The sequence below is a fragment of the Eretmochelys imbricata genome, chromosome 3, assembly GCF_965152235.1.
Source record: "Eretmochelys imbricata isolate rEreImb1 chromosome 3, rEreImb1.hap1, whole genome shotgun sequence".
NCBI lineage: Eukaryota > Metazoa > Chordata > Testudines > Cheloniidae > Eretmochelys > Eretmochelys imbricata.
In genome coordinates, this window is record NC_135574.1 from 177,786,593 (window position 1) to 177,801,322 (window position 14,730).

At 44.8% G+C, this 14,730-nt stretch overlaps 1 protein-coding gene across 3 annotated transcripts in view; it reads right to left on the reverse strand.

Moving 5' to 3' along the window:
• CIMIP6 (ciliary microtubule inner protein 6) overlaps positions 1-13,059 on the reverse strand; it is a 41,172-nt gene extending 28,113 nt beyond the window's left edge. For 2 of the 3 annotated variants that reach the window (XM_077811981.1, XM_077811979.1), the window contains exons 1-3: positions 12,954-13,059; positions 5,893-6,124; positions 4,609-4,762 (exon numbers count right to left, since the gene is read on the reverse strand). In XM_077811981.1, the coding sequence (XP_077668107.1) occupies positions 4,609-4,762; positions 5,893-6,124; positions 12,954-12,988 (421 nt within the window). In that variant the 5' untranslated portion in view covers positions 12,989-13,059. The remainder of the gene's footprint in view (positions 1-4,608; positions 4,763-5,892; positions 6,125-12,953) is intronic. The other variant, XM_077811980.1, reaches the window with a different exon arrangement.
• Positions 13,060-14,730: the final 1,671 nt, after the last annotated feature.

A 14,730-nucleotide genomic window follows, 5' to 3' on the forward strand; every position in this document is an offset into this window, starting at 1 on the left:
AAACAGATATGCACCTAGTGGAATTTAAAAAAAAGGTATCTGAGCAGGTTAGGTCCTTCATCCTATGTCTTTCAATGGGAGTTAGGCCCTACCCTGCTTAGGTGCTTCTGTAAATCCCACTAGGCATCTATATGGATCTTTATGTGCCTAAATACCATTGTAAATCTGTCCCTTCATCTCTTGTTTCAGTTCCCTATGTGTAAAATAGGGAAAACAGTACTTCCTTGGTCTTATCTATTTAGACTGCAAACTCTTTTAAGGCAGGGGCGGTTTCTGACTATTTGTCTGTACAGCACTTAGCACAACAGAGCCCAAATGTTAGTTGGGGTCTGTAGGCGCTACTGTAATCAAACTACAGAATCAAATTCTGCCCACTGTCACACATCCAACACTTTCATACAAGTAAATGGGAGTTGTGAGAGCACATCTAAGTGCAGGATTAAGCCCCCAGAACAGTAATAGGAAAGAATGTGCTGCATGACCAAAATAGGCAGAGTGCCCTGTCATGTCTGACAAATGCTTTGAATCTATTTTTTGGTAACTCTGTTAACACAGAAAAGTTTTTAATATGTATACTGCCTAAGCTGATGTCCAGACATGGATGACTGTTTTCACAGTGGCAAAAAGGGGTCTTTACCTCAGTGGGATCCATACAGCTAATCTGTCCTATACTTCTTGGAGAATTAACCCCCCTGTGTTTTCCTCTACAGAAGTCACTGCTTAAAATAAACTTGTCAATAAACATTTACAGGCTAGATTCTGCAAACCTTATTCATGTTGGCCAGCACTTACTCATAAGACTACTACCATTGAAGTGAGCAAGAAATTCCTACCCAATGAGAGTAGGGGTTGCAAAATCAGGGACTTTGTTGGTAAAAACAGAGCATGATTATCTCAGTGTATTCCTTGGTTTGGTTGTAGAGGGCCAGCTCCAGAGCCGATGTAAATTACTGCAGATCAATTAAAACCAACGGAGCCAGGCCCATTTATACCACATGAGATGTGGTTTGCAGATTTGACTCATCACTACCTCCAACTTACTGTACTATTTCATTTATGCTATTAAAATACATCATTTTCAATCTTACAAATCTACCTTTTTTAATAGAGAGATTATATTACCAAACAATGAGGAGTCTGGTGGCACTGTAAAGACTAACAGATTTATTTGGGCATAAGCTTTAGTGGGTAAAAAACCCCACTTCTTCAGATGCATGGAAGAAGCTTATGCCCAAATAAATCTGTTAGTCTTTACGGTGCCACCAGACTCCTCGTTGTTGTTGTTTTTGTGGATATAGACTAACCCGGCTACCTCTCTGATGTATTACCAAACCACATTCTAGCAAATGTGATTTCTCTGTGTATATGACGTGTGTGTCATGAGTCAAATGAAACCTGAAAGAGAGCTGAGAAGCCAACTTGCATTTGATATATCAAATGCTGACTGCACAGGATGAAAAGAATATGGCCTTTAACTCATCTTGGTTTAAAAAAACAGAAGTGAATAATTGTTTTCCAGTAGACACAGCTCTGTTTCATGAGAAATATTTGTTGATTTTACGGGGATAGCAGCCAGACAGTTGTTGGGTGGCGTACTACACAAAGAACACTTTCATTTTTGGCAAGGCATAGCATAGCTGAAATACCAGAGTCCATGGCTAATTAAGTGGGTTGATGAATGAATGATTAGATGAAAAGATTTAATTGGAATGAACATTCTTATAGACTAGTTATTGTATCCGTCTTTCAGGGCCAGACCTTCAGTTGCAGATGAGCAATACTCAGTGCAACTGAAGGGACAGAGGGGGCACAATGGTGCCCTTTACACTCCTTTGATCCTGGGACTGTTATGCACCAAGCTGGGCCCTTGGCAAAGCTTATTGTAGACTGAAGCTACTCTAACTTGTGGCAGCTACCAATGGCCCCAAGGAGCTGTTATAGCATCTGGGGATCACCAGCACACAGGGGAACCGCAATCACATTCCTGGGCTCCAATTATGCCCCCTCCCCACACTGGCAGCTGGGGATGAGAGAGTTACACAGGAGCTGCTGTAGCAGCTCTGCCCCACCCAATGACCTCAGAGGGGAGATTTTCCAAGGACCAGACCCACCAAGCTTAGGGCCACTTTGGAGAGACAAAAAGCAGATGAAGCAGGACCCACAATCAAACATTTAATCTAAGCTCTGTTGCCTTTAGTTGTTTTTCTTACACTTAAGAGTTGAGTATCTTGATAATAAAAAAACCCTTCATTTTTCATTTAATATTTGCGTTTGGACAATACCACTTGGAACTGAACAAAGTATAAGTTGTTCTAGTGTTTTGCTAATGCAATGGGGCAGATTCTCTGTCCTGATCCGGTGCCTTTGCACCACCTGGGAGCAGAAAATTCCCACAAGTTCCCGGCCTTGGGCTGGGAAGCTCAAGCAGTCTCCAGCTAGTCATGGGGAATCATAGTTAGGTGGTGCAAATCTGAGCAGCTCCCCTGGCTGCTTCTAACTTGTGCTGGGGAGAGCTCTAAATGGCTCCCCGACAGTCCTCTCAGCTCTCAGAAGAAGCTGTATGCAGCAGAGACTCTGTTCTCAGATATTCCATCACACAAGCTAAACTATACACTGTAACCTTTATGCTCTAATAAATTTGTTAGTCTCTAAGGTGCCACAAGTCCTCCGTTCTTTTTATAGGGAACTGGGACACCTTCTTCCCTCAGGTGCTGTTGCTACTACATGGGCTGCCAAAAAGATTGGGAGCACCAGATTCTGCCCAGCCAACTACCAGCTTCTACTGCTCTGACTTCAGATTCTCCTGCTGACTGAGTCCCCCTCACCAACCAAAGAGGAGAGCGAGCCCCAAGTGAGCAACACTGCCTCAAGCTAAACCAAAGAGAGGGAATTTTTCCTCTGCTTTTGAGAGAGAAGGCGAGCTGTGCTTGCCCCTGTTCCCATTTTTAATGCCAGGTAGAGAAGTGATGCCTATGCATATAATATCTACAATGCTTTGGAGTTTTTCAGCACTACATAAACCTAAGATTCTCCGGCCTGTTCTACTCCCTTTGTGCTGCTCAGGCTGCATAGAGAACAGGAACTAGTTAAACTTTCCAACTGGGTAGTCCCCTTGCCACATGTTAAAAATTGTCCATGTCCAGGCTAGCTGTTGGCGTGTGGGAACTCAGTACAGCAGAGCATCTGGGCCATATATTTTTATTTCAGTGATATCATTTCACTAACTGTACCAATGTTGGTAGAAGAAAAATGCTGGGTTGTTAAACAGAAAATGCTTTGTTTCATTCTGTCAGGTTTTCTGACATTTAAATAGTCACTAAAGTGATCATTTTTTGGTGGAGAACCATGCAACTCATCAGTAGTACACGGACACTACTATTCTTCATGACTGCTGCTAAGTTCTTCTCATTGCAGTATTCTTGGATACCATAAAGTGGTAAGCAGCAATCCCTTCGATCCTGGCATATCCAACAAGGGTGTTGGTCGGAGGACCAGTTGCCCCCTTAGAAGAAATATGTATGGAATCAGAAAATGCAGCTGCTATTGCATGAATTATCACAGTAAAAATAAGTGACTTTAATCACAGTAGCATGAAGGCATCTCTGCTTACTGGTACCCAGTTCTACAGAGCATGCAGAGAGATCCAGGCATGAGAGTATTACTAATGCAGATATCATGGCCAGTTAGCTCGCTCCAGGCCCCTACCACATATATGCGTACTGCTGGTTGCCTCATGCCTCTCTTTGATTTTATGGAGGGTAAGAATCCTGAAGTTCCAGTCACTATTATAACACTGCATGATGGAAGTTCAGCTCCCACTTGGGCCGTTTTAACAAATTTGGTGAAGGCTTCCTTTTATTACTTTGTTCTATAACACAGCTGGAGGAAAGGTAAGGGAGTTACTTTACACCTGTTTTGGGGCACAACTCAAACAATTTTCAATCTTATTCACTCTTGACTTGACTGAACCTTTTTTAACAAAAGAACATTCAATGAGTAGAAAGACCACCACTTAGGTGACCAACCACAAAACAAAGGGAGAATAGTCAGAGCAAACAGCTTCTTTCTGATCAAAGTATTCATCCAAAATATCTGGAGAACAATTATGAATACCAAATACATTTGCAACTGATGGGAATAGTTCAAGGACTGTTTGCAATTCAATTCCCAGCTATATTTAAAAATTAGACATTTCCATAATTTGTATAATCTGAAAGAATTTGTTTGCAAACTGAAGAAGAGGGGGAGCCAATAGCAAGTATTTGTATGCATTATATACAGTGGTTGTTATTAAATGGACATTTACCAAGTGTTCAGACATCATAATGATAAGTGCAAGAAATATGGATGGATAGTTAGATAGAGACTCAGCTCTTAGTTGCATCGCTGTAAATCCAGACTAACTCAACAGACTTTAATGGAGTTACTCCAAATATACACTGGTGCAACGGAGATCAAAACTTGATCCAAAGTCAGACAGCAAAAGATCCCATACAAAAATACCTGAACTACCTGTATTTGTTTATTCTGAATATAGAGAAAAACTACACCTGACTTGGCGGGGGGGGGGGGAGGGAGGGAGGGGGGAGCTTCCCTACAGGTTCTTACCTATTCCACAGGAAGGCTGTAGTTTACTGCTGTATTTAGTTGGAGAAGACAATGTACAGGTTGGCTTCTGGAAATCATTTCTTTGAGTGCTTTGTCTGTCGTAAGGTGGACTATAATGATATACACATGGTTCCCCACTTGGCCACCAATGATGCTTTAAAGTCAAAGGGAAGAAAAATGTACGTCTATCCAAACACTTAGGTAATAAAGCAAGTACCGATAGAATGCTTCTCTAAACTTCTTTCAGTCCTCCACAAGTTTTCAACTCCCCCACCTACTTCCACTATTGCTTAGCACATTCTGACTCTTAAATAGGAGAAAATCAGCCGAGTCTGAAGTTTGATTGATATGACCCCATTGACATCCAGCATCTTTCTCCCCCTTCTTCTTCTGTCCTGCACTGAAATTCTTCTCTCTCACCCCCCACTGTGTCAAGGAAAGGCTCCTGCAAGTGGGAAGCAACAGAGAAAGGCTCCGAGCATGGAGTCTCCCCCTGCCCCTGCCCCACCTCCTCCCCTGAGCATACAGCTCCCCACTCCTCCCCCCTCCCTCCTGGAAAGCGCTAAGCACCACCAAACAGCTGTTTGGTGGCGGGAAGCTCCTGGAGGTAGGCAGAGGAGCTGGGATGCGGCACGCTGTGGGCGGGGGTGAGGGGATCTTGGCGGCCACAGGAAATAACTCCAGGGGGGTGGGGATGGGGAGCTTGGCAGGCTGCAGCAAATAACTCTGCAGGCCATATGTGGCCCATGTGCCGCGTGTTTGAGACCCCTGCTCTAAGCCATGTCTCACTGTCTATACTGCTATTTATACCTGCGCTAGCTGGGCATGCAATGTCTGCACTCTGCATGCCGCCACAAGTGTAGATGTAGCCACAGAAATGTGATATACAAACACCCTTTCTAAGAATCACTATTCTCTTTTCATACTATTACACAAAAAGAATCAAATTAAATTACAAACTACAGTGTGCTAAAGTAAATCCAAGAATATGACTTAAACTTACAAAGCAAGTACAATCAGAGTTTAGCTAACTTGCCTCTTTGTGCCTGGCTAATACAAATATCCTCACACAGTGGATGATTTTACATGGCATATATGCTGCAAAACCTAGGCACAAAAGAGTAAGTTAAGCAGAGATTTTAAGGCGTAATACTCTATTTCCTTACTAGTGAGGGGTTCATTCAGATCCTTAGCATTAGTTAATGGAGTTCTTTTATACAACATACATGTACATATTATTTAGAATATGACCTTAATTTGAAAGATAATGCAAAATGGTCCTACCTTTTTAGCCATTGTGCCTTCTGTTTCCATATAGTATATTGGTTCATTTAAGAACCTTACGTTGGTGTTAATTAATTTTGCATAACGTGGTTGGGGATTATTGCGCCACTCTGGCAAATATGAGTGCTGGAAAGACTGTTTATTCTTTTTAGGTAGATATTCACCATTGACCTTTTCTATTTTCATGTTTACTTCTGGTATATCAATATTAAATATTCTATAAGTATTTGGGCTGAAAGACATAACATGACAAAGAGATGATTATTTCCATACACATATACCAATATTTGTTGATAGTATAATAGTTATATCACATAGAAGAGGATAATAAAATACCTGCTAAGAACTTAGTTGGCCTGATTCTGATTTCACTCACTACTTTCCAAATCCAGAATAAAACTGATTTCAATGGAGTTACTCTACATTCACATGGTCATAAAGGACAGCAGAGTTTAACCCTACATCCTGATTAGAATCTCTCTCGCTACTTTTGCACTAACATATCTACTCTCTTCACTGGTGTTACTCATGATAAATACCTGTGTAGGTGAAATCAGGATGAGGCTGTACAAATAGCTTCTGCTGACTGGGCTGTTACAATGTGAGTTGGCATCCCAGGACTCTGATCCCCTTTAAATAAACTTATATCAGACTTATGGATGTATCTTCCTTGACAATGAGAGCTCAAGACCATTTCACATTCTAAATTCTTGGGCTGGGCTGCAGTGTCTCAAATTCTTCCTCACAATGCCCAGCATTCTATTCCTGATCCTTCAAAATCCAGTTTTTGCCTTGGACATTCTACCAACACAATCCTCCCTTGAATTATTAATGACTTACTTGTAGCTAATTCCCAATATCTCACTTTTCTTCTTATCTTCTTTGACTTATTAGCTCCTTTTGACACTGTGGATCCCTCACATCTCCATCACCTTGGCACATATGTTTTTTCTGACTGGATCTCCAAGGCGTTTCTTCCAACTTATCTAATAAATCTTTCACATCATACTAGGATAATAACCTTTTTTTCCTGCATCCTCTCTCAGCTGGTGTCCCCAAGGGATCTGTTCTTAGTCTCCTACTCCTGTCTTTATACTCTGCCTTCGGGGACGTTATCTCTGATCACAGCTGACAATATCATTTGCACATTAATGACACTCAATAAAATTTCTCCTGCAATCTCTCATTCAGGCTTGTCTCCATTTCATAAAATGGAATAAGTAGTTAAATATTCAAAATTACAAAGAAAACAGCACCCCAATTAAAAAAAAAACACAGACTATCTCAGAAGTATTTCTATGTGAATAATGAATAAAGTGAATAAATACTTTATTAGAAAAATAAATAAATAGAACTGATAATTAACATAAAAGGTATAGCTAGTGTTTCCACAAAAAGGGCCTTCCTCAGAACCAAACTTATCCATAGACCATAGGAAGAAATTTCTTATTTATGCAATAGCATCAAGTCATTAACAGGAAATAATCCACCACATAATACTACCAATGGATATCAATCACTTATCTCATACTAATAATTGCTGGATTCAGAGCAATTAACAAGTAAGGAGTCATTGAGGAGCCTTGTCTCTGACAAGATAACTTTATTATTAATGTTTGAATACAAAAGTATTAGCATGATGGTAATGCCTAGAGGCCTGATCAGGATGAGGACCCTATTGTAGGGAAGCTGTACAAACACATAGTAGAAAGACACAAATGACAATTTTCCATTGACTTCAGCTCTCTGAAGAGTTTACAATCTCATTTTATATTCAACGTCATTTCTGTTCACTAATACAATAGTCTTTATTTCAAGATATTTTGTTGGACTGGAAAAGTTACCAAAGAAAAAGTAACTTTTACCTGTAGCAGCACTTGGCAGGATATCCCAGGATATTAGAGAGACAAGGTAGGTGAGGTAATATCTTTTATTGGACCAACTTCTGTTGGTGAGAGAGAGAGAAGATTTTGAGCTATACAGAGCTCTTCTTCTGGTCTGGGAAAGGTGAGCATCATAGCTAATACAAGGTGAAACAGATTGTTTAGCATAGGTAGACAGCATGTATTCTAAGGGACCATTCAAAGTAGAGTGGCCGAATAACTTCATCTTGAATGTTCCCTTAGAATATGTACTAACTACCGATGCTAAACAATCTGTTCCACCTTGTATTTAGCTGTGATGCTCAGGGCAAGTCTACACTACAAAAATAAACCAACCTAATTTACGCCAGCATACAGTTATTGCAGTAATTACATTACTTGTGCATGTCTACACTTTGCTCCTTGTGTTGGCAGTGCGCGTCCTCAGGCGGAGCACTTCCACCGACTGAATTGTCGGTGTAGGGCACTGTGGGACAGCTTCTGAAAGCCAGCAACAGTTGATGTCAGTCTAACTCAGGGGTGGGCAAACTTTTTGGCCTGAGGGCCACATCTGGGTATGGAAATTGTATAGCAGGGCATGAATGCTCACAAAATTAGGGGTTGCAGTGCGGGCTCTGAGGTGGGGCCAGAAATGAGGTGTCCAGGGGCTGGGAATTGGGGTGTGGGTGAGGGAGGAGTCCAGCTGGGAGTGCGGGCTCTGGGGTGGGGCTGGGGATAAGGCGTTGGGGGTGCAGGAGGTTGCTCCAGGCTGGGACACAGGGGTTCAGAGGGTGGGAGGGGGATCAGGGCTGGGGCAAGGGGTTGGGGTTTGGGAGAGCGTTTGGGGCGCAGGCTCCGGGCAGCGCTTACCTCAAGCAGCAGCATGTCCCCCCTCTGGCTCCTAGGTGGAGGTGCAGCCAGGTGGCTCTGCACACTGCCCTGCCCGCAGGTGCCACCCCTGCAGCTCCCTGTGGTTCCTGTGGCCAATGGGAGCTGTGGGGGCAGCACCTGGGGCAGGGGCAGTGTGCAGAGCCCCCTGGGTGCCCCTATGTGTAGGAGCCGGAGCAGGAACATGCCGCTGTTTCCGGGAGCCACGCGGTGCAGGGCCAACCTCCGATCCCATTCCCCAGCTAGAACACTGGAGCAGGGCACGCCCTGGACCCCACTCCCCGACGGAAGCTTGAGGGCCAGATTAAAACGTCAGGGGGGCTGGATGCACCATTCCCACTCCTGGTCTAACTACATCAAAATTGACTGTATACCTCTTGTGGCAGTGACGTTATTAAATCAGTGTAGTGGGCAAGTTATGTCGGTGGGAGTGAAATTTTAGTGAAGACACTACACAGCTAAGTCAATGCAAGGCAGTTTACATCGACCTAAGGGCTTGTCTACACTGGCAATTTACAGCGCTGCGACTTTCTCGCTTAGGGGTGTGAAAAAACACTCCCCTGAACGCAGCAAGTTTCAGCGCTGTAAAATGCCAGTGTAGACAGTGCACCAGCACTGGGAGCTGTGCTCCCAGCACTGGTAGCTAAGGCCCTCTTGGAGGTGGGTGTTGTAGAGCGCTGGGAGAGAGCTGCGCCACAACCACACAAGCCGCGTTAAAGCGGTGCTGTGGCAGTGCTTTAGCATTGCCAGCGTACACTCACCCTAATTCTGTAGTGTACACCAGGGCCCAGAATACCTTTTGCAGACCTGAAGAAGATCTCAGCGTAGCTTCAAAGCTTGTCTTGTTCACCAACAGAATTTGGTCCAATAAAAGATATTACCTCACTTACCTTGTCTCTCCAATATCCTGGAACCAACACAGATACAACACTGCATACAACAATGGAAATTAAAAGGAACAGTCAGAAGAGTGAAATGCCTGCAAGCTGCATGGAAACTATTTAAAAATACCATAATAGTGGCTCAAATGAAAGGTATAACCCCCAAATTAAAAAAAAAAAAAAACATAACACAAAAAAAAGCCACCATGGCTAAGCAGCAGAATAAAAGAGGCGTTTAGAGGCAAAAAGACATCCTTTTAAAATTGTAGTAAAATCCTACTGAGGAAAATAAAAAGAAACATAAACCTTCGGACCATAAGAAAGTGTAAAAGCATAATTAGGTAAGCCAAAAAAGGACAAAGAGCAACTAGCAAAAGATAAAAATGTTTTTGCTGTTAGTTTTTGTAAGGACATCAGAAACAGGCAGCCTGCCAACAATCAGTGGGGCTATGAGACAGTCAAAGAGATAAAGGAGCACTCAAGGAAGACAAACTGTTGCAGAGAAGCTAAAGGAATTCTTTGCATTTGTCTTCACTGCAGAGGATGTGAAGGAGACTCCCACACCTGAGCCATTGTTTTCAGGTGACAAATCTGAGGAACTGAACCAGACAGAGGCATCAGTAGAAGAGGTTTTGGAACAAACCGATAAATTAAACAGCAATAAGTCACAAGTACTAGATAGCATCGACCCAAGAGTTCTGAAGAAATTGCAGAACTACTAACTGTGGTATGTAACCTACCGCTTAAATCAGTCTCTGTATCAGATGACTAGAGGATAGCTAATGTAACACTGATTTTTAAATAAGGCTCCAGAGGCAATCTTGGCAATTACAGGCTGGTAAGCCTAACTTCAGTACCAGGCAAATTAGTTGAATCTACAGTAAAGAATAGAATTATCAGACATAGATAAACGCAGTAAGTTTGGGAAGAGTCAACATGAATTTTGTAAAGAGACATCATGCCTCACCAATCTATTAGAATTCTCTGAGGGTGTCAACATAGTAGAAAGACACAAATGACAATTTGTTGACAAGGCGATCCAGTGGATACAGTGTACTTGGACTTTCAGAAAGCCTTTGATAAGATCCCACACCAAAGGCTCTTAAGCAAAGTAAGCTGTCATGAGGTCAGAGGGAAGGTCCTTTCATGGATCAGTCATTGGTTAAAAGATAGGAAACTAAGGGCAAGAATAAATTATCAGTTTTCACAACGGAAAGAGGTAAATAGCAGGGACCTGGAAGGATCTGTAATGGGACCAGTCCTATTCAACACATTCATAAATGATCTGGAAAAGGGGATATAAACAATGAGGTGGTAAAGTTTGCAGATGATACTAAAGTACTCAAAATTCTTACATCCTAAGCCAGAGGTGGGAAAACTACGGCCCGCGGGCCACATCCGGTCCGGCCCCTGAGCTCCTGCCTAGGAGACTAGCCCCCTGGCCCCTCCCCTGCTGTTCCCCCTCCCCCGCAGCCTCCGCTCACTGCTCCGCCGGCACAATGCTCTGGGTGGCGGGGCTGCGAACTCCTGGGGCAGCGCAGCTGCAGAGCCTGGCCTGACCCGACCCGGTGCTCTGTGCTGCACGGAGTGGCTGCCTGTCCTGGTGCTGCCGTGCCATCAGCCACCTGTGCTCCAGGCAGCATGATAAGAGGGCAGGGAGGTTGGATAGAGGACAGGGGAGTTCGGTGGGTTGTCAGGGGCCGGGGGTGTGGATAGGGATCAGGTTGGTCAGAGGGCGGAGAACAGGGGGGTTGACTGGGGGCAGGGGTCCTGGGGGGGCAGTCAGGAAGGAGTGGGGGTTGGATAAGGCGGCAGGGGTCAATTAGGGGTGGGGGGGTCTGGGGGCGGTCAGGGGACAGAGAGCAGGGGGGCGGATGGGGCAGGGGTCCCCAGGGGGGCTGTCAGGGAACAGGGGGCATTGGATGGGGCAGGAGATCCGGGGGGACCGTCAGGGGGCAAGAAGCGGGGGGGTTGGATAGGGGTCAGGGGCTGGACCATGCCTGGCTGTTTGGGGAGGCATAGCCTCCCCTCACCGGCCCTCCATACAATTTCAGAAACCCGATGCAGCCCTCAGGCCAAAAAGCTTGCCCGCCCCTGTCCTAAGCTGACTGTGAAGAGTTCCAAACAGATTTCACAGAACTGGGAGACCTGGCAACAAAATGGCAGATGAAATTCAATGTTGATAAATGCAAAGTAATGCACACTAGAAAACATAATCCCAACTATGCATATAAAATAATGGGTCTAAATTAGTTGTTACTACTGAAGAAAGATCTTGGAGTATCGTGGATTGTTCTCTGAAAACATCCGCTCAATGTGCAGCAGCAGTCAAAAAAGTGAACAGAATGCTAGGGACCATTAGAAGGGGGATAGATAATAAGACAGAAAGTATCGTAATACCACAATATAAAACTAAACACCTTGAAAACTGTGTGCAGTTCTGGTTGCACCATCTTAAAAAGGATGTATTAGAATTGGAAAAAGTATAGAGGGGGGCAACAACAATGATTAGAGTTATGGAACAGCTTCCACATAAGGAGAGATTAAAAAGCCTGGAAGTGTTTGCTTGGAAAATAAATGATTACGGAGAGATATGATAAACAGCTATAAAATCATGAAGGGTGTGGAGAAAGCGAATAGGGAAGTGTTGTTTACCCTTTCACATAACACAAGAACCAGAGGTCACCCAATGAAGTTTTAAAACAAACATAAGAAACTAGTTCTTCACACACAATTAACCAGTGAAATTCATCGCCAGGGATTGTTGTGAAGGCCAAAAGCATAACTAGGTTCAAAAAAGAACTGGGTAAGTTCCTGAAGGATAGATCTATCAATGGCTGTTAGCCAAGATGGTCAGGGACACAACCCCATGCTATGGGTGTCTCTAAACCTGACTGCCAGAAGCTGGGACTGGATGACACAGGATACATCATGATCTCTTCATTTCCCTAAAGGATCCTGGGCTAGATGGACCATTAATCTGATCCAGTGTGGCATTATGTGTCTACAGCCTCCCAAGGTGCACACAATTGTAGGTACATAGCATAGGGTGTAGTGAGATAGAAAGATCAAGCAGTTCAGCTGAAGACTTAGATCCCATTCCTGCAAGTATTTACTTATTTGAGGAATACTTGGCTCCCAATCAGAAGACTGCTGGAATGGTGGCTCCTCAGGTAAGCGAAGGCTGGCAGTCTCAGGCCCTGGGGACAGACGGTTGTTAAGGGCTCAGTCCCCAGGGCCCTGAGCAGAGGGTGCTGAGCCCATGGCAGAACAACACCCAACAGCACAGGACCAGGTGCTAACTCCTCCAGCACCCACTCAGGGCCAGGTTTCTGCAGGGACTGTCCCTCAGGGCTGGCCCCCTGAGGTTGCAAGGGTTAGAGCCTGGGCCTTGCACAGCCAGAGAGCCCCCAGCAAAGGCAGCACTTACAGCGGGTGCGGGGGCGCCTTCTTCCTGCAGTGCATGCTGTCCCCTGGCGTCCGGCGCTGGGTGCCGTGGGGAAGAGGGGGTGCGCATAGGGAGGGGGTGGGGGGTAAAGGGGATGCACGTGGGGGCAGGAGCGCGGGGCAGAGAGCAGACAGAGGGTGCGCGTGGGGGAGGGTGGACGCACTTGAGAGCGTGGGGCAGAGGGGAAGGGGCGGGAGCACGCAGCGGGCAGCAAGAGGTGTTGGCGGGGCGCGGCGCAGCAGACGGGCGCGGGGACTACGCGGGGGCGGCGGAGGCGGCGCGCAGGGGCAGCGGGCGCGCGGGCGCCACTCCGAAGGCGGCAGCGCCGCTGCCCCAGCCCGCCTGTTCTGTTGCCGCGTGGTTGCCAGGAGACGCGAGGGGAGGGCGGCTCTTGAGTCTCCCCCGGGGGCGCCCCCGCCCCGCTGGCTCCTCTGGCAGGGGCCGGCCGAGCCCGTCTCGCCCGGGGTCTGCGGCCAGCCCCGTTGCTGGCGGCGTTCGAATCGGGCCTGCCCGCCTCCCCCGCCGCCAGTGCTGCAGTCGGGTTTGCGCGCGGAGTCCCCCCGGCTCCCCGGTGCGTCCGGAGGGGATTGTTTTGCAGATTTCTCCGGTGTAGGCAGAGCCCCGGTCAGATCAGACCTGCCAAAAACAGAAAGCGCTGGGCTGGCCAGAGCATAAGTCGGTCCAGAAACTGAGCAGGTTCCCTGAGCTGGTATTGAAAGCTGTTTAAAAAACAGTATAAACAAAACGTTTTCCCGTTCCGTCCCCGATAATAATCCTCGGTCAGTTTTATAAAGCCCCGCAAGAGCTGCGGTTGAAAAGGGCTCTCTGAACTAACTTATTTCAACAGCAGTTCAAGGGAGCCCAGAGCTGAAAACCATTTTCCAAAGCCCTTCAATTGCCTGTTACTGGTGGGTGATAACAACACAACACCTACTTTTTGAATTATCTGCCTTTTTTTTAAAATGAGGACGTTCAAGTTTGTCTGCCTTCCTCTCCGAAAATGAAAAATGTCAATTCTGGAAATTGTAAATCTGCACATTGTATGAATTCAGGAACTTGACTAATGGAGAAGAGACATTTATTTCAATTGTGGTTTTTAACCATGAGTTAAAATTAAATTAAGAACTTTTTATGCTTGTTTTATGAAAGGTTTTGGATATTCTGGTTAGGCTGATACAGAGATTACTTCCTAAGGAGAAAGGATGATAGTAATGAGGTGGGACACCTGGTTTTCCAATTGTTTACTATAAATCCTTTCAAGAACAATTGGATTTTAGGAGTTATCTAGAGAAGGATTTTTCATTCTTTTAAATTGAGAGATCTCCCTGAAACTAAAATTAGGTAACAGGTAACACTGCATTTAGTTACCACAAAGTGGGTTAAGAAAGAGATAACATTGATTTAAATTTAATCCAAGAAAAGTAGACTACAGATCTCCTAAATCAACCTGCCTATGTCCTTAAACCAGTTTAAATTGATTGGTCAATTCAAAAGCTTCATTTTTCCTTTCCATGTGTGTATAGGATTTTTTAAAAAAATGTTTATGTTAAATGTTTGTTTGTAGTGAGAGGAACTATTTGATTGATTAAATCATTATCTTCCTCTAGAAAAAAATCAAACAAACTTTTACACAAAGACTTCCGTACAGAAGTGAACTAGCTCTAGTCAGTAAACATTAGCTTCACTAGTTTCGAATAGCTGGAAAGGTTGACTCTTCCTTGTGTGCCATTGCAAACGGTGCTCACTCAACTCATCACTT